At 54.0% G+C, this 24,744-nt stretch overlaps 1 protein-coding gene and 1 long non-coding RNA gene across 4 annotated transcripts in view; one reads left to right on the forward strand and one right to left on the reverse strand.

Moving 5' to 3' along the window:
- The window catches only part of PBX1 (PBX homeobox 1), a 134,053-nt gene that overhangs the window by 39,656 nt on the left and 69,653 nt on the right, over positions 1 to 24,744 (forward strand). Inside the window, exon 1 of one of the 3 annotated variants that reach the window (XM_068416965.1) lies at positions 8,679 to 8,883. The exons of the other annotated variants lie outside the window; for them this stretch is intronic. Coding sequence (XP_068273066.1) covers positions 8,802 to 8,883 — 82 coding nt within the window. The 5' untranslated portion in view covers positions 8,679 to 8,801. Of the gene's footprint in view, positions 1 to 8,678; positions 8,884 to 24,744 lie in introns of those variants that run through there. 3 annotated transcript variants of the gene reach the window in all.
- On the reverse strand, positions 1,485 to 6,436 carry LOC137672615 (uncharacterized). Its single transcript, XR_011049603.1, has 2 exons — positions 2,501 to 6,436; positions 1,485 to 1,648 (listed from the first exon to the last, which is right to left on the reverse strand). It is a non-coding gene; the product is annotated as an uncharacterized lncRNA (long non-coding RNA).

Genomic DNA, 24,744 nt, shown 5'->3' on the forward strand with positions numbered 1-24,744 from the left:
GCGTGCCTGCAGCGTGCCTCTGTGCACGTGCAGCTTGTGGCGGATGTAACTCAAGCCTTGTGGAAATGATTTCATGCTTTAATGAAACTTAGACAAATTCAGATTTTGGTAGGAAGAGGAAACGTTTCAACTTTGGTTGGTGCCTGAAGCAAAGCAGCTTTGGGTGGTGGAGCTGGGGGAGGATTGCTACGGTGCCGAAGAGGCCGTGAGCAGCACGGGCAGTGCGGATGTTCAGGGTGTGTTTGCAGATGCAAGAGGTGTTACAGTAAGATTTTTTTTTTTTTAAATGAAAACTCTTGAATTCACTGGGAGCAATGCATAGGCCAAGCCTGAATCATCTTGGCACGGTGATCCCACGGCACGCAGGCCGACTGGTATGTGTTTGAAAGTGTGGCATGGCTTGCCCCACCAACCTTTACCCTGGTGGGAGCCTACCATCCTGGCAAAGCTCTCCCAACTCAGCAGATCCCCGGACTTTTTTATTTTGGGGGGCCTATAATGAGTCCTGAATTGTTGGTTTTCTCCCTCCTGTGTTCATTCAGGCTCTTAGCTTTGCAGTGCAGCAGGGGCCTGGACGCAAATACAGTTCAATACCGGTCACTTTGCCAGGGCTGGCAGGAGGAAGAAAGTGTTTGAATTTGGGTCAGTCACTCACCGGTGCTCCTCAGGGAGGCTCTGGTTTCTTGTTCCTAGCTCTCCAGGAGAAGTGGATCGCCCAGTTAGGTTCAGCAAGGCTTGCGAAACGTGTGGGATCTCTGGTTACCTGCTCCAGCCATGGAAAATTAACTCTGTGCACGCAGTTCGCTCTGGGGAACTTCGCAGTCTTTTGCTCTTAATTCACAGTATTTTCTCTAGCATCTCCCTCTAGTCTCTTTTCTATAAAAGTAAGTAAAAGGAAAAAAGAAGGCAGGCAGTGGAGAGGAGAAAGCAACTGCAAAAGGGCCGATCCACCAGCAAGGGTCATAGACCTGCTTGTGAAGCCCTTGGTCCTGCCGAGAGCAGGAATGGAGCGTAACCGAGCCAGGACCGTCACGCAGGCAACGCCTGCCCGGGCTGCTGCTGCTGCAGGAGTGCTTCAAGAGCTCCTTGGCCAGCCGGGGCTGTTCAGCCCTGAAAGAGGAGTTGGAACTGGCCTGGTCCCAGCACCGGCAGCACTCCCAGCCCTGCCTGCACCCTACCCCTGTGCCTGCCCCCTCGGCTGTGCCGCATCTCCATCCCCATCCACCCGAGGCCCGTTTCTCCTTGGCCCCAACACATGGGGCATTGCGACCCCGTCATATTCCAGCGCCTCTGTAGGGTACAGAAGGCTCTGTGCTGCGGCTGGGAGCACGGAGAGGGAAGGAGACCCTGCCACCCTGCTTGGGCAAAGCCCCGTCCCCAGCTCGTGGGGACGTCGGTGCTGGCCTCCCCTGTCTGCTGCCCACCCCCCTCCCGCTCTCCTTCCTGCCATCGGAAGGAGGGAAAGAAAAGAAGGAACAACCATATGAAAAAAATGTTAATTTATTAATCACGGAATATATAGCAGTTCATCTGAAATGCTGTTGCTATGCCAACACCCTGGGAGTTTATTTTCTTAATCCAGGAGTGAAGCGTTTGGTCCCCCGCTCTCCTGCTGAGCTATTTGAATATGTTGCTGCTGCCGCCGTATCTGTTTAAAAGGGGGAAGGAGGGAAAAAAGGGAGGAAAAAAAAAATAAAGTAGGCTAAACCACCAAAGCAGTCAGATGCAAAGCAGTAAGAAGCCTTTCTCAGTACGACTTAGTAAAAATGACACAAATTAATATACTCTACTTAAACCAGACCAAGATTAATGCTTCTCTTTCAGAGCAGCTTAGTCCAACTGTCACTCGACAAGCATTCGTCGGACAAAATCAACACTAATCAACATTTATTCCTCTCTTGCCCTTGGGTCTGAGGAGCGTAGAGCGGGCTGCGCCATTCTCCGGCTCGTCTCGCCACGCTTTTCACCCTCCATCCAGCTTCGCCATATATCACCCTTCCTCTCTGTGCTTCTGCTTGTACGGATCCACACGCTCAGCTATCAGGCTACATTAGAGGCATGATAGATTTTCTGTTTTAATTTACATCTATTATATTACAACATAACAGATCTTGATTCAGTGGAGACCAGCGTCTCCTATAGCCAAACTCTTTGGGAAGATTTCTGCGTTAACTTAAGGCTGGTTGGAAAGTGGCTTCAGATAGACTCTCCTTCTCCCTCATCTCATCTCCGAGAAGGTGTCATGGTGCACCTCGCTCGGGGAAGCCTGTGGCTGCCTTGGCTGGCTTGCTGTGGAGCTGGGAGGTGACTGCTTCGGAGGGGACGGGCTGTCGAGCACTGCCTGCCGCTGTCACTGTGGGTTGGATGCCAGGCTGCTTTGTAACCAAAGCCTGGAGGAGACCTTGCCCTGCCTTGGGTGCTGCCCTGACCCCGTAACAGGGCAGAGAGGACAAGGGCTGAAACCGGCCGTTGGCGTTGGGAGAACGAGGTCCCGACATACCTGTAGTTCATCTTCCCGTGTCTTCCGCAGGGATGCTGAAGCCATGAGCGTCTGACACACGTAGGGTGGCAGGGTTTTGCTAAGATTCACAGTTCATTTCTCGTGGCCATGGTACTGTTTCCTGCCATATTTTCACAGCAGAAAAGGGATAGGTGTGATCTAGGGTCTGGCTTAAGATCTTGGGGCTGCGCTCCAGCTGACTTTCCTTTTGAGCATTAGATCTGTCTTGTCTAGTTGTCCAGAGGCTCTGTGGGGAAACTGAAAAAGGCAGAAGAGTGGAAGAAATTGGAGCATGTTGTGTTCGTTTCCTCTCCGATGAGCGGAAAACCGGTGAAGGTCATGATGCTGCTGTGCCCAGCTCGGTGTAGTTTGAAGAGCTCTTCCTGTCCTTGCAACCTTGGGTTATTAAAATGGGAGGGAAAGGAATCCTTCCTCCACCTTCCTGTTTTTGCGCTTTGTGTTCAATGCTTTTTTCCCTAATTTACCTGGCAGAGCACTCGCTTGAGGTTTTCGTGATCTATATTTGACTTTTTCCCGGTGCCACAAATAGCTGCGTAAGCTTGGACAAGACTTTGTCTTACAGCCTCCTAGATGGGAGTGTATGGGAGTTAGGCTCTTGGGCAGACTAAAGTCAAGGTGGTTCTTGCTCTCTGTAGTCCAAAGAGAACAGCAAACATACTCTTGCTTCGCAGACTGAAGGAGCAAGTGTAAGACCAAAAGCCAGGTGAGAAGTAGTAACAAACACAATGTGGAAGAAATCTCTTCTTCAGGTTGTGTGTGCAAGTGTAAATCCACCTGGGGAAGTGGTGGGCTCACCTTTGTGATGGGTGTCCAAGAACAAGTTAGAAGAATATCCGACAAGGATGCTCTTGTTGCAGTGTTGGAGAAGGGGTCAGTCTGTACGTGTCTGCCCACCCCTTGCACTGCTGATTTGGGGTGTGAGGGCCCAGTCTGGTGTTGGGTCTCCCCATATGAGGTTGGTGGTGTATGGGGTTAGCATCCATTCTGCTCCTGCCGATCGTGGCTGAGGCCAAGGTTGCCCTATATTTGGATGGTGTTAGGGGTAGCCCTAAGTCTAGTGATGGCTCTCATGGGTTCCTTGCCCCTGGGGGTCCAACACGTGATGTCCCCATTGCTACTGCTAAGCTTGTCTCCGTAGCATGGTGTGGGTGATGGATTGGTGGTATCGGGGATGGGATCCAGATAGAAAGTTGCGGTCAGTCTCTCAGGTCAAAGCACCGCTTGGTGGTTTTGCTGGGCATCCCACGGCCCTCTTCTGCCATAGATCCTTTTTGCCTGTGTTGCTAAATCTAGTGTGGAAAGTTGTAATTTCTCCTTTCTTCCTGGGAACACTTAGGTCAGTGGAAGCTGCGACGCGGAGGGTTTCGCTGCCCTTTTGTGCCGTTGCGACCTGCATTGCATCGCGCGGAGGCTGCCGGCTGGCAGAGTACCAGAGCGCGCTCCTTCCCAGCCCGGGTGCACCAAAGGCTGGGCTCGGCGAGCTGGTGGGATCTCTCTCTGCCTTTCTCTCTCTCTCTTTCGCGCTGCTGGTGTGAATGAAGATTTGATTAATGCGGGCACTTTAGCACAAGTGGCATTTTCCAGGCTGTAGCTCTTGGCACGGGGAGCGCTGCCGGACCGGAGCAGAGGAGAACTGCAGGCAGCATCTGCGTGCGCCGGGCGCTTTACGGCGTGCCGGAGGGGAGCGCCCTGCTTCCCTCCCCGCTCCTCATTGCTCAGCAGTAAAGTAAATGACGCTTGGTATAACTTTGCACTTAGAGGACTGCAACTCAATTTAAAAACAACCCCAAACTCCTGCAACAGGAGGGGCTCTATAGCAAGCTCATCTCTGCAAACCCACCTCGTTAATTTTAATGGTGGGAGAAATTCTCCAGACGGGGAGAGAGGCAAGGCAGAGATGTTGGAGTTGGAGTGCCAGCAGCCCTGGGGGATGGGAGGACAGCAGAAGCCCAAGCCTGTGGGAGACCGGCCGGGGACAGACCTCACTGGGGAGTCCTGGCCCTTCTGATGACTCGTAAATTAGCCAGGCTCTCGCCTCAGCTCCAAACAATGGTCTTGAGCAAAGGCGCGGTGGGAGCCTGGATGCGTGCGGGGGACCACGAGGCTGGGTGGGGACCGCTCGCTCCAGCCTGCTCCAGGCTGAGGGGCTTTGCCAGCTCTTCAGGGGGGTTTTTGGAAAGGAGATAACATACGCAGGAATTAATGCTGTTTGTAAAGCACTTGGAAGATGGGAAGAGCTGTAGAAGTGCTGTAATTAATAGAGGCTGGCTAATTTCATGTTCTGCCTGGACACCATCTCAGCTGATATATATGTAAGGAAAAGCACCTCCATTAGCGCTAGGGAAAATCATTCCCACTTCAGTGCTGGGGCTGAAGCGACCAGATTTATTTCTCTTAATTGTCTTCAGTAACTGAACTCCAAATGTCCCTGAGTCTTGGAAGTGGATGTGCCCGTGAGACAGCAAAGCTTTGCAGAGCATCCCTGCTTTTGACAGATGCCCAACTGCCCTGTGGTTGCGGTGCTGCCACTTCTGTGGCAGAGGACAGCCTGGGTCAGGGCTGGTGGAGAAGATTGGGCCAAGTATGATCCATGAGCTCTTAATGAAAGCTGCACGGGTCTGGAACAAACTGGTTGTTACAGGGAGAAGGGAGCAAGTTTGCCTTGGGGCTGGCTCTGTGCTGGGCCAGGATGGCCATGGGAGTGAGCGCTTTGTTCGGGTCCTGGGGAAGCTGAGGAAGAACGCATCTCCTTGGTGGTAGCATTTGAAGTGGCAACTGAGAGAAGATGTTTCCGCTCCCCCTGGTGGGATACCCAAGGAGATTCAGAGGCAACCAGCATGCAATGGGTGAAAGGGAACTGGTCCTGTTCTACCAGGCATGGATTGGGATCCTTGCAAAACTGGAAAATTCAGGTGCTGAGCGTTTTCCAACCTGGATGTCTCACATTAGGCCAGATCTGGGCTGTTGTGAACATCCGCTGCTGCAGTACTGTTAGTGGGAGCTGTGCTTTTTAATGACATACTTAGACTGCAGAGAGCCTTGCTTTTGTTTTGTTTGAAGATCTAGCATAAGCTGCATGTTTAATCCATGCTCTCATTTACCTCACTGCGCTGGGTGTGAGGTGAAGTGGAGGAGACCTCCACCTTCTGATCTTCTTTTTACTGCTGTAAACCCTTTCTTCGTTTTGCTGGTGGTTTGTTTCCATAGCCATGTCTCAAGAGTGCTGGTCAGCACAGCCCTCCTGGCCTCTCCTCCCAGTGTGAACTGGGACTGGGCTCCAAAATCCATATATAGCTCTTGGAGAGTTCTTCTGAGATGCTGGCTGGTTTCTGTCCAGCTTTGGATGCGCTCGGCTCACTGGGAAGCCGGGTTATTCCCTGCGCCTGAATATGGTGCTGGGGCCTGCCCAGGTCTGAAGGCAATGGCCTTATATGCATAGGAACAGGCAGTTTCTATATAAATGTTTTTATAAGGGCTATAAACCGCAGTGCTTTGGAGTGCGAGCCAACCGCTGCACGCTGAGCTCAGAGGAAACTTCCCTGCGAGCATCTCATCCCCAGCTCCTTCTCCACCGGGCTTGTTGTGATGGTATCTGCAAACCGGAGAGCTGCCTGCACCGGGCAGGGCACGGGGGAGCCGGGGCAAGGCCTGCCTGCTCCTGCTGCCGGCTGGGGGCTGTTGGCGTGGGGAGGCAGCCCTGAAGGAGCTGGGGTGTGAAACCAGCCGCCTCTCCTGGAAGGTTTGTGGGTGTCTGTGTGTGCACGTACCCACGGCCCCCCAAGGGTGTCAGCTCTCCCCGGCAGCCAGGGTGACTTCGGAGGCAGCAGATAGCACAGCGGGACTTGATAAGTGACCTTCTCCAGGGTCACTGCCCGCCAGGGTCAGTTGGCTGCTCAGCTGCATATCAGGGATGCTTTTCCCTCTTGGTAAAAGAGCAAAGGAGAAATCCCGCTGGAGGAGGAGGAGGGGAGGGAGGGCAGGCTGGCAGCCCCCATGGACACGACCTGCTGGGCTGGCTCTGTCTGGAGCTGGTCCAGAGGAGGTGCAGGAGGAGCCAGGGCAGAGTGGAGAGGGAAGAGGGGTGGCTATGCAGCCATTGGGCTGGTCAGTGCTGCATTTCATGAGCCTGAGCTGGCCTCCCAGGGCTGCCTGTGCCTCAGTTTCCCCAACTGTAAAGCCAATGATCTTGCAAGCCATCTTATCTTTTTTTTTTTTTTTTTTTGGTGCAAAACGCCGTTGAGCCTTGGTTGAAAGGTACCAAGGAGGCCTGAGCAACGTGTCGGCGAGTGACGGGCTAGAATGGGAAGCCTATCCGCCAAGGCTGACTTTTTCATGACGGGGACATGAAGGCACGGCTGGAGCAGGTCTCCCCGCAGGAGGCAGTCCGACCCATCTGTGTTTAATGGGGACCACACAACACGGCAGCTGGCCCCAGGCCCGGAGATATTCTTGTAACTTAATAGCGCCCTGCGGAGATAAACAGTGCTATAAAGGGGGCACAGATTTTTTTAAAAGGTATTTAGGAGCCCGGGGCTACAGACAGGGGTCCTGTGGACTGTTTGAAAGCTGCACGCTGCCCACCTTGGTCGTCTGTCCTTATATGTTCCCAAGGCACTGGGATCATGTTCCTGCAGCGAGTGCCCGGCTGGAGGCCGCAGGGAGAACAGGTGCTCTGTGTCCTCTGCCAGGGCCTCGCCTCGGGCAGGGGTCACCCAGCCCCGAAAGGTCTCTGCAATCTGGGTCAGAGTGACTCGGGAGCCTGCGATCTAGGGTTTCCAGCGGGACGGGCGCTCCGAGTCACAAGGGCTCCTTGTCTGATGATTTTGCCTAAGACACATTGGGGCCTTGTTGACCCTGCACAAGGTCTTCTCCACGGCAAGCATATGATGTCTGATCGTGAAAAAGTGAGGTGATTCAAGGTGATCCACCAGAGACAGTGCTCAAGGCCATGTATTTCTCCTTTTTGGTGAAACAGGGCAGGGGGACAAGCCTTCCTTGTCAGAGGGGCTTCATGGAAGGGGTTTGATAGAGCTCCTAAGTGTGCTTGGGGTTTGCAGGGGCACCTGGCTTTGCCTGGTGGCCCAGCACAGCTGCTGTGGGCCATGTCCCCTGAGTCTGGAGGGGTCAGCTCTCGGGAGGAGCTGGAAGGAGATGTGCCTGGCCTGCCAGGTGGGGATGTGGGGAGTGCTGGGCCTGGGAGCTGCGGGGACATCCATCAACCTGCCCAGCTGGCTGCTGGAGAGGTGTCATAAGGCAACAGCTTTCTGTCGCTGCTGACCTGGTCTGGGGTTGAACTTCTGACCTGGAGATAAAAGCCTTTCCCCTCCCTCCCTGGCTCCGGTGCCCTTTTCCTTGAATTGCCCAGCCTTTCCCACCCATATCCAGCCAGGCTCACAATGGAGAAAGGTCATTTATTGTGCTGCTGCCCTTCTGCATCCCCTTCCCTTTGGTACCTTTATCATGAGGCCATCTGGCTCCACCAAAAGCATACCTGCCTCCTGCTTTCCTTCCTCATTCTCTGCTTGCCATGGCTTTAGCTGAGCCCACAGAGATGTGCCAGCGGATGTGGTGTGCCAAGATGAAAGGAGAAGGGCTGGTGGTCCTTTGGCTTTAGCAGGAGCTGTTGAAGAGCCCTGATGGATGACGTACCTGTGCTTTCCCCAGCCATCCATGCTGCAGAGGCAACTTCATGAAATCCATGTGGATTTTGGGTTTCCTTGGGTCCCCAGAGCCCACAGAGCTGGAGGGGCTTAGGTATGGAGATGGGAGAGGTCTCCCCACGCTTCCCCTCCCTCCCCACCCCGCAGAAGGGAGAGCTGAGCCGGGGAAGGAGGAACGGGGTCCGTGCAAGCACGTGTGATGTCCGCTGCTAATTTTGCGATTGGCAATGAAGCAACAAAGGGAGGTGGTGCAGCGTGAGGATGGTTTAACCTTGATAAAACAGTGATTTCACCAAGGATGATGTTCTCCCATCTATCTTCATCCATCAAGGCGCTGCTGAAATATGCTGATGAAGCCTGTGGATAGGAGTACAGTGCAGTTAAATGGGGCGTTGCAAACGCTCGCTGTACCCCCGTGACAAGGTGGCGTTACTTACTGTCCAAATTTAGTACAGGGAACAGCACAAACCACTGCCTTTTGCTCTGCAGGCTGGGGTGGGATGCAGCCAGGGCTGTGTCCCCTCTGCGGAGAGTCGGAGGTGGTAGTGGCATCTCAGCACATCGCTTAATTTTCCCATTTTCTTTAGTGCCACTGAGAGTCACCAGCGCAGAAGCAGTAAATGAATTCAACTTCACTATACAAATGCCTTCCCCTCCCTGGCAGAGGGAGAAGTTCGGTCATGAAAGGTGCCAGGTTTGCAGGTAAGGCGATGGTCCTGTTGACTTTGGTTGAACATCAGCTGGAGGGTCTGGTCTGCGGAGGAGCGGAGGAGTCGGGAAATCCCAGGGCTTTGCTGTTTGTTTGGCTGCCGCGTGTTTTGCCTGTGTGTGCTGTGTCGGAGTAGCAGCAATTAAGCGTTATTTATTTGGGATTTCCCAGCTTGCAGGGTGGGAAGTGACGGTACGTGGGTGTGAGCGCCGCGTGTGAACTTCTCCTCAAGTTTGGGGATTAGCAGCACGGGCCAAGTGCCGCAGTCTTTTTTGGTCAGGTATCTGGAGGCGGTTTACCGGCCGCATGCGAGCGTAAATGTCGATAGGTCAGTGGTAAACCGAGCCCTGTAACCCAAGCTGCTGTTGTACCCGATCCCGCTGGGACCCGTGGCATTCTGCCGGGGCTACGGCATTGCACGTGGCCCCAGCGCTTCTCGTCTGAGTTTCAGCGATGGTGTCCCCGTGTCCGAGCTGGGCTGTGCCGATGCCGGGGTGAGCTGGGATCTCCTTGCCTTGGGAAGGAGCAAGGTGGAGCTGGCAGGGAGAGTCGCTCCGTTCCTGCTGTGCCATTAGAGCTGCAGGGAAATAAAAGGCTGAGCGCTGCTGGTGGCACGGGCCTGTCCTGACACTGGGAGGAACTGGGGGTTCAGACTCCTCTCCGAGTGCAGGCATGGCTCATCTCCAGCCAACTCTTCCTCTTGCAACTGAGTTTATCTTCCTGGGTTGTCCTTCCAAGAGCTGACAAGATGTGAGTGTTACCTCCAGGCCTCCTTCCAGACTTGTGCTTGCAACAAGGTAAACCTATCTGCAAAGCTCCTGCAGTCAGCAGGGCTCTGTCACGGCTCCAGAGCTCGCCTCCATAAATAACCCAGACAGACAGGTGGATGCCTCCTTACAGACAAGACGTATGGTGAAGGCTGGATAGCTCATTCTGGACCTGGAGAGGATAGCAGTTGAAGGACATGTCCATCCAGTGCAACGCAAGGCTGGCATAACCTGCTGTGGAGACAGAAAGCCCGATGGGAGGCTGCCACCCCCTTTGATTCAGGGACCAGAGCGCTGTGATTTTATGCCTTCAGAGCTCCCTCCATCTTGGGCACCCTGGTGCCCCTGCTCCATGCCAGCCCTGGACCACTCTTTGGGCTCTCAGTTGTCACCTGAGATGCCTCTCAACTACAGCGAGACCATCCTCGGCTCGACTACCTCCAGGCATAGTCAACAACATAGACATAGCACAAACTTTCAGCCCACAGGTCTTCTCTGTCCCACCAGCAAACTCACTGCTTATTGGTAGCTCAAACTTTATGATGGCCTCCCTCCTGCTCAGACATCTCGTGGGACACCTTGTGAGCCAGGGGTTGGAGTGATGGGCTGGTGCAGGGCGTAGGCTGGTCAGCTTGTAGCGAGGCTGCTTCTTCCCTGCCTCAGCCTCTTGTGTACCCATTCTCCCATTGCTGCTTCCATTCCTGATGCATTCGTGAGCGTTTGGGGGGGGGGGGAAAGAAAAGTCGACAAAAGAAATGAATTATGCATAAGGAATTAATTTCCTTGATGAATAGGGACTTAAAAACTCAATTGCCATTCGCTTTCAAGGGATGCTTGGGGGAGCAGGGGGAGGGAATAAAAGCAGAGGATGGAGCAGAGGGTGAGTGGCTGAGCCTGGAAGTGTTCCTGGCCTTTGAGTGGACTTTGGGAAACAGCCCTGGGTCATTTAAACCATATGAGGGGTCCCATATTCCCATCAACGTGTGGGGTTCTTTGCTGGGGTGAAAAATCAGGGTGGTGAAAATGCAGCAAATCTAGTAGTGCATCTGTCAGAGAGTGCCATCCTGTGCTCAGAACAGGAGGAGAAAATGGCTAGACGAGGATTCAGCTATTTTAATAGGTGGGGAAACTGAGGCAGGTGTGTACGTGTGACTTGTTCAGGTCGGGTACAGGCCAGGGGCCGATACAGGAGTAGTGCTTGGGGCTCTCGTGCTCCAGAAGTTTGCCTTTTTTTCCCCTCGTGTGCCTTTTCCTCCCTCATGCTGCTGTGTCCTGGGAGCAGAGCCAACAACTGGGAGCACTAAAAACACTGGAGTGAAGATGCTGTAAAAGAGCCTTCTGGAAACTTTACCCAGCCAGAAAAACTTGCCCCCAAACCCAAGCAGAAAATTCAGATTCCTGATGGGAAAAGAGCATCTGTCAAGCCCAGTGATCTGCCTGGTGTCAAGCACACGAGCTCTTGTGCTGTGTGTTGGTGTGCGTGGGAAGAAGTCTTTTCCCTTAGTGGAGGGATGGGGCAGGTCAGTGTTTTGGAGGAAAGGACAAGTCTGCTTGTGATGCCCGTCGCTCTTGGGTTGAGAAGTATTTCACCTTACAAAGCATCAAGGGCGTTGAAGGGAAGTCTGACCTGGTTGTCGCACTGGCTGATGAATTGGAGAAGTGGTGGGCAGAGCAAGGCACGAAGGGCAGCCGTGCTGGTCCCTGAGCTCAGCCCGACATCGGGCAGAATTAATGCTGGGCAGGTCAGTTCAGTGGCCCTGTCTTCTCCGAGATCTGGTTTCTCGAAGCCCACGTGGCTCTTCCTGATCCACTGCAAGTCATGCTGCTTCTCCGACCCTCCTGTTGCCTGTGCAGCTTGGAGCAGCCCTACGGTGACGAAGAACATCATCCTGGAGAGTACCTTTAGGAGAGGGGACTAGGAGCTGGGTGAGGAGGGTGCTGGAAGCGGTGTTTGGAGGTGGAGGAGAGGTTGTGCTGTGCCAGGGGCTCAGCTGGGCAGCCAGGCCCCGGCTCCTTGCTGGTGGGCAGCAGTCCTGCAGCCACCCTCTCGCATTTTAGACACAGTGGAAGACCTCACCATCGCCTGATGGTCCTGCAGGCCCAGATCCTGCGAGGGAAGAAAGCTGCGACCATCCTGGCCTGGTGTCCCTGCAGTCCAGCTTCAAAACTGGTGAGCTGGTGTAGATAGATAGTTTTCTCCTAGAGCCTGCAGTTTTCCTGCCCTTGGCAACTTGCCTATTGCCCTTTAAGTGTTGCTGTCTCAGTAGGATGGACATAGCTGGGTACTCACGGACTTGGGATGAAGGTTTGCAAGTGAGCAAGGTAAGGCGTTGCTGGCAGCCTGGGTATTTCCAGAATCAGATGACGGTGAGCATTGACAGAAGCTGTGCCAGAGCCATGGTGCGGGGTTCATACAGCACCATGGTGTGCCAGGAGCACCGTGTGTGCCGGCACACATGCCCCTGTGCTGCACGACAGCCCCACGGCACACCGGAGCTCGGTCCTCTCTGGCTTGTTCACTGGTGTGATGGGCCTGGGGGATTTGTGCAATACTTGTCTCACCCTGCTTCCCGCTTCCCTGTGCTGATTGGGGGAGGGAGGGGTGTACCCCAGGCAAAGATCGCATCCCCAAAACCCTGGGAGCAGCTGTGTGGAGTTTGGGATGGTGCCGGCCACCTGGAATGAGGTGACGTGAGCTCCTTCTGCTGTGGAAGGGGACCGAAGGAGTGCGAGTGCCCAGGGGAGGCTGGTTTAGTCGCCGCTTTTCTTTTCCATCCCCTCGTTGGCCACCCTCCCCTTTCCCAGGCAGAGGGGGTCGGCGGGCAGGGGGCTTTGGAAGCTGTCGCTTTGCATTGCGCGGCTGGGGAAAGGTCTCTACCTGCCTTATTTTGTCCCTTTTGCTGTCAGGGCTGACAGTGCTCATGTTTATTTCATCCGGCGTGGCGGCTGTCTCGTTTCCCTATCCTCCGATGTCATTAGCGCGCCGAGAGCGGGCCCTGCAGTGCTCAGCCTAATGAATTCCGCTGTGGCTCTTCTCTCCCCACCTCGTTACCAAAGCTCAAGGTGTCAAATTAAACCCGGCCGAGGAAAGGAGAGAGAGAACAAGGCGCAAAAGGAGGAGGGGAGGGGGAGGACATGTGTTGTAGGGGTTCCTTTGCTTCTAGGGTTTCCCCGTTTTCCAGCTGTTTTTCCTTTTGAGCTGTGTCCTTTACAGCTGGAGTTTCTCTTTGAGCCGGGATGTGTTGTTGCACTGGAGGTGGTGACTTTGTCCGTGGCCCTGGCTCCTCTTCTGTTGGGGCGGGAGGAGGGATGTCCTCTTTTTTGTCCCCGCTGCAGAGCACATCTTGGCATCCTCTGCCCCTGCTCGGTCTTGTCCATGCTGTGTGGCTACGTGGGAGACAGCGGTGGGTGTGAAAGTGCCATTTTAAAAACCAGGTGGCTGTTTCTCAGCTCAGAGTCCACCTCCTGGGTTGTGCCCTCAAGCTGGGATGAGTTTTGCAAGTGGTTTCAGATGAAAGCTGCATTTTCCATCTGTGGGAGCTGGTGAATGGAGCTGGGGCACCAAAGGCCATGCTGACAGTCCCCCACCAGCTCCGAGGCCATGCTCTTCTGGGCCACGTTTTGCTTTTCTTTGGTATTTCTCACCCCTGGTTTGCCCAGCCCGTGGCACAGGAGGCCTTTGGGGGTCCCCTGCCCTCTGGAGCCAGGGAGTCCAGCCCTCGGAGGTGGCTGGACCATGGCAAGACACCCGGAGTGACAGCAGCCTGTCCTCAGCAACCCCCTCTGCCCCCATCCGTCTTGGCTCTCGTTGATGTAAAATAGTTTTGTAATATAATTATCTCCTCGTGGATGGGTTTTTTCATTACGTCGGCTGCTTCAGCTGTGGTGAGCATATTAATGTGGGATTAGTGCCATGGCAGAGCGTGCGTCGGCAGTGGGGAGGGAGGGACAGCCCTCTCCACCGGTGTCTGCTCCTGCCGTCCCCCCAAATTGGGGTGACCAGAGACTGTGCTAAGCCCCTGAGAGGTGTCTGGGATCTGCTGGGGACTGAGGAGCAGAGCAGGAGCCAGGGGGAACAGGGACCAGCCTTTCTAGGATGCTGGGAAACTGGGGCCCTTTTGCACCCCAGGTTTGGCATCTCGGGGCTGCTGGTGGGTGCTGCTGGAACGATTTGGCTTGGAGAGCACAAACCTGGGTGGCAAAGTGGCCCTGGGGTCCCTCCGGTGACCTCCTGTCCTGCAGCCCTTGCTGGGTATGAAGCCGTGATGGTCATTTTTGCTTTGCCTTGTTTGCTGGGAGGGGACCGCCTAGTGAGAAGGGGGGACAGGCGCCCGTCCCTCTGCATGGGATGGAGCTGTGGCTCGTGGTGGTGGCTTTTAACCCTGTGCGGGCGGCTGGGACGCAGCTGGGTGTGCCGGGAGGTGAGGAGCGATTTCATGTGCAATTGGAACTGCAAAGGGAGAGCGGAGGGAGGCGCGATTTAATCACCTCGGCTGGCCCTGGGCCAGGACCACCAAACACCTCTATCTCACAAGGGATGCTGGGTGAGTATTAATTGGAATAAATCATCAATCGTTTGACGCCTCGTGGTGTGCTGTCCACGCAATGTCCTGGTGCTCCAGGCTGGGAGGATCTTGGGGATCTTCGAGGCTTTTCTGGAAAGCGGGTGAAAGCCACTGGCCTGGGCAGCTCCTGAGGCCATGGTGTGGTGCTGGGGGTCGGTGGAAGGGTATCCAAAACTGCCTGCCTGCGGGTGAGGAGGCAATCCTGGTGGGTTTTGTCTGCGGCTCCTGGTGCATCGGCCCCTTCCTCACCATGTTGGCACGGGGGTTTAATGGGTGTTTCAAGCCCAGCCCAAACACCCCGCTTGCTTCTTGAGAAGGACTTGGGACCAAAGATGCTGTGGAGGCAGGAGGAGCCTCTCCGGCAGCACTTGGCTTGCCAGCTGCCGTGTTTTGCACGGGCCTCGGTGAGCTCCCTGGGCCAGTATGGCACTGAAGGTCTGAAGAGGAGTTAAGTGATGTGAAGACTTGCTGAAGGGGCAGGCTGCAGTAAAGCAGAAATGTTTTCCCCGCGCTGCCCTGAAAAAAGGCAAGAGAAAAGCAAGCATCCCCTCTGACACACCTCTCTGGTTAAAGGCTCAGCGCGCTAGAAGAACAAATGATTCCCTGTACAGCAAAAACGGGTTAGTGTGGCCTAAAATGGACTCAATGTGAGTACCAGCCTGGTACGTGGAGATATTGCTGCTTTTCCTGACCACGGGAGGCATTGAAATGCAGTCAAGTCATCTTGATTTGAGCGGTTCATACCGTGTCCTCTCAGTTGGCTGTGAGTAGTGCGACTGTCTCCTCCTCCTCTGAAGACCTGGGGGATCGAAGGCTCGTGTGACCTGAACAGCCTCATGTATTGGGAAAGCATGAAGGTGTTGCATGGCAAGTACCTGTGATGCGGGTATCTCTGGGGTTTCGGGGCGGCTATGTGCACCCAGGCTGAAGGTGCACCCAGCCAGGCTGCCCTCGTTGCCAAATCCTGGTGGCAGCTGCCAGGGGAAGGAGCAAAAAGGGACAAGTCAAGAGTAGAGTCCCCCTTCGCTGGTGTCCCTCCCAAAGCCTGGCAGCGAGCAGCAATAGACCTGGTGATGCTCAGCACAAGGTCCCTCCCCCAGGTGGGTGGCTTTTGTTTTGCTCCTTGTGTGGCAGAGGACAGGTCTCCCTGCACTGTGCCTCGGTTTCCCCATCTGGGCAGAGAGGTTGGTACGTGTTTGCTCCCGCTCTGGAGTGTGGTGGAGACAAGTTCATTCAAGCACTTTGAAGTCCTCTGATGAAAAGCGCTGGAGAAGGACAGAGGCTCATTAATTGTTGTTGAGAATATCTGTCAGTCCCGCGTGAGGAGCTGCTGGCTGAATTTCTGCTGTCTGCTCTCTCTAGGAGAAGGTAGTGACAGTACTGAGGCGATGAGAGTGGGCTGTCATACCCATGGAAATCAGTCCTGCAGGCTGAAAACCTCCGGGTTTATAGGAGCAGTATATCCAGGTTGTGATGGGAGGTAAGGCTCTGTCCTGGTGCATCACTGTGGAGCCCTGGCCAGCCTTTGCTTTCAGGCACCGGTGGAGCCATGAACACATAGACACTGTTTGGTTGGTGGTGACCTTCCTCTTCTGGGAAGGAGCTGCTAGCTGGGTTTTGGGTGCTTGATGTTCCTGTTGACACCAGCCTATGGGAGACTTAAGAAGCAGGTCAGCTGGCAGTAACAGGGAGTTGTCATTGCGTGCGCAAAACTGATGGCTCTTGGGGTTATGGATTTGTTCCTGACTAGTACCCGGACTCAGTTACCTGATAAGCCTCTCCAGAGTACTAAAACACAAGTTTCTCTGCAGCTATGAGACCTGTGCTGGAGCAGTGATTAACCTCTCGGCTGTCTCACACTCTGGTTTGATTCATACGCATGTCAGGGTCCGCAGCTCCGTGGGACAGGCGGTTGGGACGGGAGTTGCGGGCGCAGAGCTTGCTGGGCACTGGTGTCCGTGTTTGTGCTGCTGCCCAAAGAGCCTGTCCCTTATGACTTGGGGAAGGAGGCGCAGGCTTGTCTTGGAGAGCTGTGGAGGAGGAAATTCCTGGGGGACAGAAGGCTTTCTTCCCTCAAGCCAGCTCATCGTCGCCTCCATGCTTTCACCCTGTCGAAAGGCTGTAGCACGGGCTTGTCTCGTAGGGTCTGACCCTTCTGATGGGGTAGTTCGTCTTGCTCGGTGTGAAGCAGCCCAGAGTGAATTTGGTGCTGGGAACTCAACTGTTGCAGATGATGTCGTGTAGTTTTGAAGCAGGGAGATCTCCGTGCTCCGAGGTTGAGGCAGACAGCGAGAGCGGGAGTACTCCATGGTGACAAATCTTGGTGGGACAGCACAGTGTCCCCAGCAATGAAGGCCACGGAGAAGCAGCTGACCTCAAGCATGGTGTGTGGGTGAGCACTGACCCTGCAATCAGAGCATGGACCGTGCCCCTGGCTCTGCTGAAGCGTCTCCTTCCTCCCTGGATGCTGCCGTGCCGCCGTGCATCCCCATCCACCGCTCCAGCCGGGCTCTGCGGTGCTCTTCTGCCGCGGATCGGGATCTCCCGAACTCGTCTCCTCATTTGGTGATGGGTGAGAGCCTCGAGAGCCCTCTCGTTTCCCTGGCCCGGGCTCTCCCACCCCTGCCGTGACACTTAACATCTTTCTCGCAGATGAATTTGGCAGTGCCAGGCCAGGCTTCCTTGCCAGTGTGGCAACAGCCACGGCTCCCAGCTTGTTAGACTGAAAGAATGTGCCGTTTTAATTAATGATATGTAAATATCCTTGAATGGGCCGCATTTGCATATTAAGAGAGATTTGCGGAATCTGCGGAGTAATATATTTTAATTAAGGATTAATTAAAAATAATGGGAATTTCATTTCGCCTGGCAGAATCCGTTTAGATCTTCGCACACGTCTGCTCGGGAGCCCGGTCGGAGCCGCTGCCGGTGCCGTGGTCCACAGCTGGGGCCGGCCGACGGTGCCGCTCCCCTCCCGGCCGCGTCCCGAAACCGACGGCAGAGCCGAGCGACCGGCCCCCGTGGCCGCACAGCCCGGCTGCGGGTTTTCGGGCTGTTTTTTGATATTCTTTATGGCAAAATAAGCAAATGGCTGTGAGACACGGAACACTAGTTGTGTTGGCAATTATGTTAATAGCATGCTATTAGGCTATGATTCTATATGAGCAATTGGGGAGAAGAAATGCCTTACTGAGAGAGAATGATACAACAGACGTCTGACTTATTGATACAGCTCCAGAGGAGCTTTCTGCGTAATTACACTCGGCCACTTTTCGGAGGTGGGGGAGAGGCTGCGGCCATGGGATGGAGGGGAGAGTGGCCCCTGGTATGTGCCTGCATCTGAAGCAGGGATGCGCTGGGATGCCCTCGTGATGCTCTGGGAGGGATTTGGTACCCAATCGCGACGGGCTGAGTGTCCAGGCGTCCTGTGGGCTCTTTGGTGTGTTGCTCCGGATGGTCTTGCAGAAGGGATGTGTCCTGCATTGGTGACCGAAGGGCCACTGTAGAGCTCTAGGGACCTCGGCTGGACCTCAGGGCTTGGTGGCTGGACCTCAGGGCTTGGTTGCTTGAACCATGGTGATGGAGAACATCAACAGGGAGCCTCACGGCTTCTTTGGGAAAGTTGCCATGACCAGGTCATGCCAAGCAGATAGACAGGTGGCTCTGGTGGGACTGGCAAGGAGCAGAGGGGGCTTTTGAGGGGTTGAGATGGATGGGGGGGCAGGAGGGGAGAGCAGGGGAAGGGCGAGGGTGCTGGTCCCTCCATCCCGCCCGCCTTTTCCTGGCGCTAAGCCAGCTGCAGCATATCGCATGCAAATGGAGAAAATGCAGTTTGTGGTAAGTGTCCGCTAATAAATAACCTCCGAGTCTTCTCCCTATCAGGCAGTGACATCCTGCATTTCTCTTCCCCGCCGCACCAGCCCAAGACATTTAATGATGTGGTGCTCCTTACGGGATGTGCCGCCCATGCTAAATATCTCCAGCCTTCACAAAATGGTGGGCAGGGAGCCCAGCCCGGCTCCGGCAGCCCCGCGCCTCTCCCCGCAGCCCTGGGCAGAAGGGGCGGCGGTGGCACGGCGTCCCCCTCCCCGGCCCCGGCGCCGGGTGCAGACCCCTCCGCCGCGCTCGCCCGCGGTCGCTGGAGGATTTCATTAACTGCACGAAGTAAAAAGTAATCAATTTCAGATGTTCCCAGTGTTTGTGGTAATGGTCTCTCTAACCGTTCTGATTAGCCGAGTGAAATGGAATTTTTCTTTTAAATTACAGCGCGTTGACATTAAATATAGGCAAACTTTGTGTGCGCGGGGGGAGGGGACAGGCTTTCTACATTCATCCCTGTCCTTCTCCCTCCCCGTCCATCACTCGCCTTATCTTTCCATCGCCCCCTCCCCAGTCGTGTGGAAATCTCCAGTGAGTTGTTTCTGCTGCCCACCAGACTGTTTTGTTTGTTTGTTTGGTTTTTTTCCTGGGCTTTGTGAAATGTTTCCTGGGGTTTCAGGCTGGTGGGGATGCATTTTCCCCCTTTTTTTTTTATTTATTTATTTTTTTTTATTATTTTATTAATGTTTTCCACGGCGTTTTGGGCTGGGGCCAGCGCCGCCACCAGACTGGGCTTCTTCCCCTCATCCTCCTGGCTCCTTCCCTCCATCCTCTCGGCCGCGCGTGGTTTCCCTTCGGCGTTGCCGCTCCCGTTCTCGCTTTGCGGTTCCCTCTGGGCGTCCCGCGCGGCGCAGTCCGCAGTGGAATCGATAGCGAGAGCCGTGGCCGTGCGCCTTGGGGAGCAGGCTGGGCTCCTTCCTCCGCCGGCTCTCTCGTACCCACCTCCCCTCCCCGTACTCCTTCTCTTTCCCCAGGCTGAATTTTTTAAGACTATGAGCAAGCCCGCAGCAACCCTTCCATTATTAATTTTTTTTTTCCCTTTTTATTTATTTTTCATGCATTTTCCCCCTACCTCCCTTTATCCCCCCTCTCGCCGGTGCGTGGCGGTGGCTGCGGGCGGGCGCCGGTACGGCGCAGCCCAGCCCGGGCTTTGGACTTCTCCTTTTGATAAGCTGTCATCCCCCGGCCCCGTGCGGGGATTTGATCAGAGCGCTCTCTCGACCCCGTGGAAGACATTAAACACCCTCCCAGACCCTTTTCTCTGTCTCCATCTCTGAACCTTTCACTCTCCTTTAATGAGAATTTCTCCTAATTATTTCAGTGGCTGCAGCACAGGGACCGCAGTGTAGTTAGATCTTGATACCGGGACGTGACTGTTATGCTGATAAAGGCAAAAGATCAATAATTTAGGCCCTAGCGTTAATGGCAGAGCTGAGAGCTTAAGTGTCTGTGTTCAGGTTTAGTCCTGAAGGTTCCTGGGGTATTAATGATTTCCAGAGGAATTCCCCACCCCTTCCCCTTTCCTTGTGCTGCCGTTGCTTTTTTCCCTGGTCCTGTCTCTCTTTAAAACCCCTCTCTCCTAATTTTTTATTCTATTTTTGTTTTTTTTTTCATTGTTTCCCTACTGTGCAGCCATTCTGCTTTGCGTTGGGGTTGCCCCCGAGTTGCCCTTACACAATTTATCTGGGGATCTGGCGGTGCATTAGAAAGCAAAGGGAGGGAGGGGAACCTGGGGGGCGGAAGCATTGAAGGAGGGGTAAAAAAATTATCCTATTTCTTTTTGGTTTACTTTGGAGACCTTTGCTTTGGGTTGCCTTCTGCAGGAGCTGGAGATCTCCATCTGCGATGGCGGTGCCACGTAGTGTGGCGGTGCAGGTGGGGTTACCTTCAGCCCAGTACGGGGCCATGCCCTGGTCACCCACGCCACCCCTCCTGCACACAGATGCATGTGGAGGGATAAGACCCCCCGCCAAGTGTGAAACACTGCTGTGCTCTGTTTTCTTGTGTCTGTTTCCATACACACCTGCCAAGCCCTCAGCACAGCCCCTCTCCTCTGTGCCCTCGCAGACCCATTTTTGCTCCAGAAACTCATGTCCCTGCCCATTCGCGTAGGCTTGAAGGGGGCCGCTGGCAGAGCGGGGGACGTGTGCTGCGTGTCCTGCACGGAGGATGCTTCAGCGTCGTGATCCCTAGCTGCTTTCCTGCCCTTGTCCTTTGGGAAGGGTCCCGGCACCGCTCGGCGCAGGGCTGGGTTTGTCCTGGGGATGCTGGGCTGACGTGGGGTGGGATGTGGGAACAGAAAACGCATCTGCCGGAGATCCCGGTGCTCTGTGCTTTTTCCTTCCCAGCACGGTGATCCATCTGCCTTCTTGCTTGCTGGTTTTCCTCCCCCAGGCCAGTGTGTCTGAGCGGATCCATGGCTGTCTGGGAAGTGTTTGGAGGCCCAGGCTGGAAAGGGGGAAGTTTGAGAGAAGAGAGAGGGGTGGGAAACATTAACCAGTTTTCTAGTGAGTCATAAGTAACTCCTTGTTTTTTTTTTCCCCGAGCCTGTTAGTACTTGAGGATTCAGGAAATACTGAGTTGATTTGAAAGAAGATGACAAATGATGAAGGGAAATTGGGGGATAAAGACTGTTATTTAGCCACGAGGAGCCCTGGCTGGGAAACACTGCTGTAGGCATTAGCTGGTTAATGGGAATTTTTCCAGGGTTATCTCTGTCCTGGTTCGGGGAGAGAGGCTGGTGGGGCGTGGGTTTTGTGCCTTTTGGTCTGTTTGGGACCCCAGGCTGTCCTTTGCTGCAATGGGAAGGATTTCTTCGGAGTTTCAGGGCATCCATTTCCTCCGGTGCTCCGGGTCTCTCCCGAAGATCACTGCCTCTCCAGCTCGGCACTGGGCTCGCCAGTCCTCTGCTGCCATCCCTGGTCCCTAATTTGGGCTGACGTGATGCGGGCAGGAATTGGCAGAGCATCCGTCTGTCCCCAGCAGTGTCAAGAAGCATGTGGTGTGTCCCAAGTGCCACCAACCAGACCCCACAGAGAAGCTGGAAATACTGATTTATGTTTTCTAAGGATGTCTTAAGCGATGGGGGAAACCTCGCAGTTGAGGCTTGGTCTTTCCTGAGGATCAGCGTTACTTTGTGTTGTGCTTTCTTTTCTGATACTGAGTGCTCTGAGTCTCATCTCTCCCAAGACTCCTGGAGCTTTGGAGGAAAAAATGACCAAAACCATGAGTATCCCACTCAAGTGGAAGCTGGCAGTAAAGTGAGCTCTTCCTTCCAGCTGCAGAGCTGAGATATCTTCTAGTTTCTTCCCTTTCTCTTTGCAAGCGGCTGCAGGGCCATGCTGGCACCCAGGGCACGGCGCGCTCCTTTGCACGCCCGCGCCTGTGCTGGGCTTGGACAGGCAGAGCAGGCTGGGGCTCGGCGAGCGCTCCTGTAGCTCCATGGTCCAGCTGGCTCCTCCTGGCCGGCTCGCCTTGGCAGGGCTAGCCAGAGTATAAATTAGTTTCAACTTATTGTAGTCACTGAAGTATAGAAATACAGCTGAGGACGTGCGGGGAAAACATCTGGGCAGTGCAAAAGGGCTTGTTGGCTTTTATGTGATGGCATTAGTTGGGGCCGGGAGTAAAGAACCTTAAAAGCGGATTTTTTTCAAAGAACAAAAAGGTGTTTCAATGCTGCCTGGTTCCACGCTGTTTACAAAAATACATGTTTGTGTAGACGCGTGTGTATGCACATATCTCTATATGCACACACGTAATCGCAGGTATCGGAATGCAAGTGTGGGGTGATGGGAATCTGAGCTGCTGGCCTGGCAGACAGAGGCTCTGTTGTAGAGGTGCTCCAGGGAGTAAAGGAGCCCCACAGTTACATTTCTTCGTGCAAGGGAGGGACCCATGTGTCGTGATCCCAAATCCTCTCTTTGATTGTTGAAAAAACAGAGACCGACCTTGCTGGAAGCATGGCCATGTGGGACCCAGGGCCAGTTCCCTGGGGTCGCAGGTGGTCGTCTCCTGTTACCCAGGCAAGAAACTTGAGCACCGTCTCCTGGGTCACTTTGGCTTTCCTTCTTGCTTTTCCTAGTGGGTCTCCGTTTCTTCTCCTGGGCAGGAGATACAACAGCCACCTGATGTTCCTGCCCAAGTGTTTCCCGGTTGGGTTACGTGTTTACACCCAGGTGTCTGGGTGCCAAATTCAGTTGACTTCAGTAGGATCTTCCTTATCCAAGACGGCCCGAGGCATGTGTTGGATTTGCCAGGCTTGGTTTGGAGGTTGATTTCTGAATGCTCTGGCCTTAGGCCGTGCGAGTTGAGTATTTGCGGAGCTTGTCTCAGCAAGCTTTAGAGAGGAGAGGACTTGAAGGACAAATATGAGTAGCTGTAGGTTTTTCTGGCCACCATACTGGTGCTGAAGTAGGGAAGAATTCCCTAAAGCTCTGCCGATATTTGTTGCGGGTAGCCCTGGGGAGCAGGTATTTGTATCTGAAATGTTAATAGGGAGGCTGAATTGAATCATGCGTGCTGTCGGGGGAGCGGTAAAAGCCATTTACAAAAGAAGCCAAGAGAAGATCAGTAGAAACGCACACAAACCCTAAAAATCCCAATGTGATGCCTGAATAATCGCCCATTTGTCTGGGGAAAGAGATTAATCCAGCCAGGGTTCAGTTTAACAGGATTATTGAACGTGGGAGGGGGGGCAGAGGGAGGGAAGGCTCTGGGATTTTCCATACGACTTCAGACCATGGATCTTTCTTTTCCAATGGCCCCAGCAGGATGGAGAAGCTTCAGGAGTTGTGGTGGCTTTGCTAGATGTCAATGGGTGAGCTGTAGCGGGACAGCTGGGATCATGGAGGCCTGACCTGGTCCTTCCCTCCATTGCCCTGCTCTGGGCAGTTTGGTTAGACAAGGAGTTCTTTGGGGTAGAGACCATCCCTGATGGTACGTGCTCCTTGCAGGGAGCTGAAATTGGGCAGTTTCTAACCCTACCACAAAGTAATATATTTTTCATCCAACTAACAGCACAAAGTCTGACTGCATCTCAAAGGGGGCTGCCATCAGGTCAGCCGTGTCTGTTGCAACACTACTGGAAAAGTCTCACTTTGGAAAAGTTAAGGTGGAGATGCTGGGGGAATTTTTGGGAGGGCCATAGGCCCTCATCAGGCTCTGATGAAGGGTGAGGAAGAGACTTCCGACGGGGCTGAATTAGCCATTGAGTACCAAGGGACAATCCTGCCTCCTGAAGCAACTGATGTTGATGAAAATCCTTTCATTGGGATCATACCCCATGTGGGTGCAAGGTGGTTTCTGTCCTTGTGGTAGCTCATCTGTCATAAGCTCCGTTATAGGCATTAATGTGTTTTCTTCTTAAAGCAGCTTTTTACCCTCAAAAACAAGGAGATGAGAAGGGAGACAGTGCTGCTGCCTCTGCAACGTCCCCACAAAGCAGATCACACACAATAAAGCGAAAGGAGAAATGTTTTTTATGGCGTTGCCTGCATTTATGTGGAGCTAGATATGAGCGTGCATGTGTGTTTATGTCTCTCTGTGTGTGCTTTATAATATAAAGCAACCACAGTGTCTCTACGGTGTTCCCAGAGAGCTGCTGATGTGTTGTCAGATACTGTAACTTCTCCTAAGTCTGCTTCATGTGTAGAGTATCTTGCATATTTGGTGATCAGAAAAAGAAGCAGGAGAATAAAAGTGGGAGGGAAAACAAGGGGGCAACTCTGGCTGTCCTGGTGTGCAGTGTCTGTCGTCGCCTGCCTTGGCTCTTCAGGTGAATGTTTGTCAGCCTTTTGATGGGACCTCTCTTTTTTCAAAGGGGGGGGAACTGTGCTGGAGCTCCACTCTTCCTTTTGGGTGGTGGTGAGGGTGTTCAGGGAGGGCTGGGATAAGCAAAACCCTTGGCATTCACCTAAATAACTCCTCACTATTTCATAAAGGCATAATTTTCCTATTTTGCCGTTTCCATGCGTCTTAACCTACAGATTATTTGTAAAAAGCCTTTCTGCAAGCAGCGTCGCCTCTTCTAGACACGTGAGAGTAATAAAAGCGCTGGTGGTGTCTTCCCAGCCACTCTTTCTTTAGCCTGTCCTGCTCTCCTCTGCTGTGCAGCAGGACACCGTGTCCTTTTCCAGGCCATATTTGCTTCCCATTTTCCCACTCCCACACATCCCCGCTCTCCATGCCCTGGCCCCCCTTGCTCCCTCTGCTGCATGGTTTCTGCCAGCTCCATTTGTTCAGTGGCACATGCGAGGAGCCAAGGGCCAGGGATGGAGAGAAGACGCATCCGTACCTGCGTTTCCCTGGGGAATGCTGTGGGCATTTTCTCACGTGTAGCCTGTGCATCTCTGAAACCCCGTTGAGGTGTGCAGGCTACCAACGAGAAAATGTGCCCACACAGTTGAAGCTGGGAACTGGCTGCAGTGTTACCCCAGAACAATGTTTGGTTTGGAAAGAGGTGTACGTGGGATGGGTCCTCACCAGCATATCTGGTCTCCTGTCCCTGCAAGGCAAACCCTATGGACTGGGCAGGCTGTTTTCTAAGTGAGGTTTGGCTTTTTGTAGCGAACTGAGAATCCCCTGTCTTTCTAAGAGACTGCTCTGCAGCCCTCCCCTGGGAGAAGCACTGCTGTTGCTCTCATTT

The sequence above is a fragment of the Nyctibius grandis genome, chromosome 21 (genome assembly GCF_013368605.1).
Source record: "Nyctibius grandis isolate bNycGra1 chromosome 21, bNycGra1.pri, whole genome shotgun sequence".
Classification (NCBI taxonomy): Eukaryota; Metazoa; Chordata; class Aves; order Nyctibiiformes; family Nyctibiidae; genus Nyctibius; species Nyctibius grandis.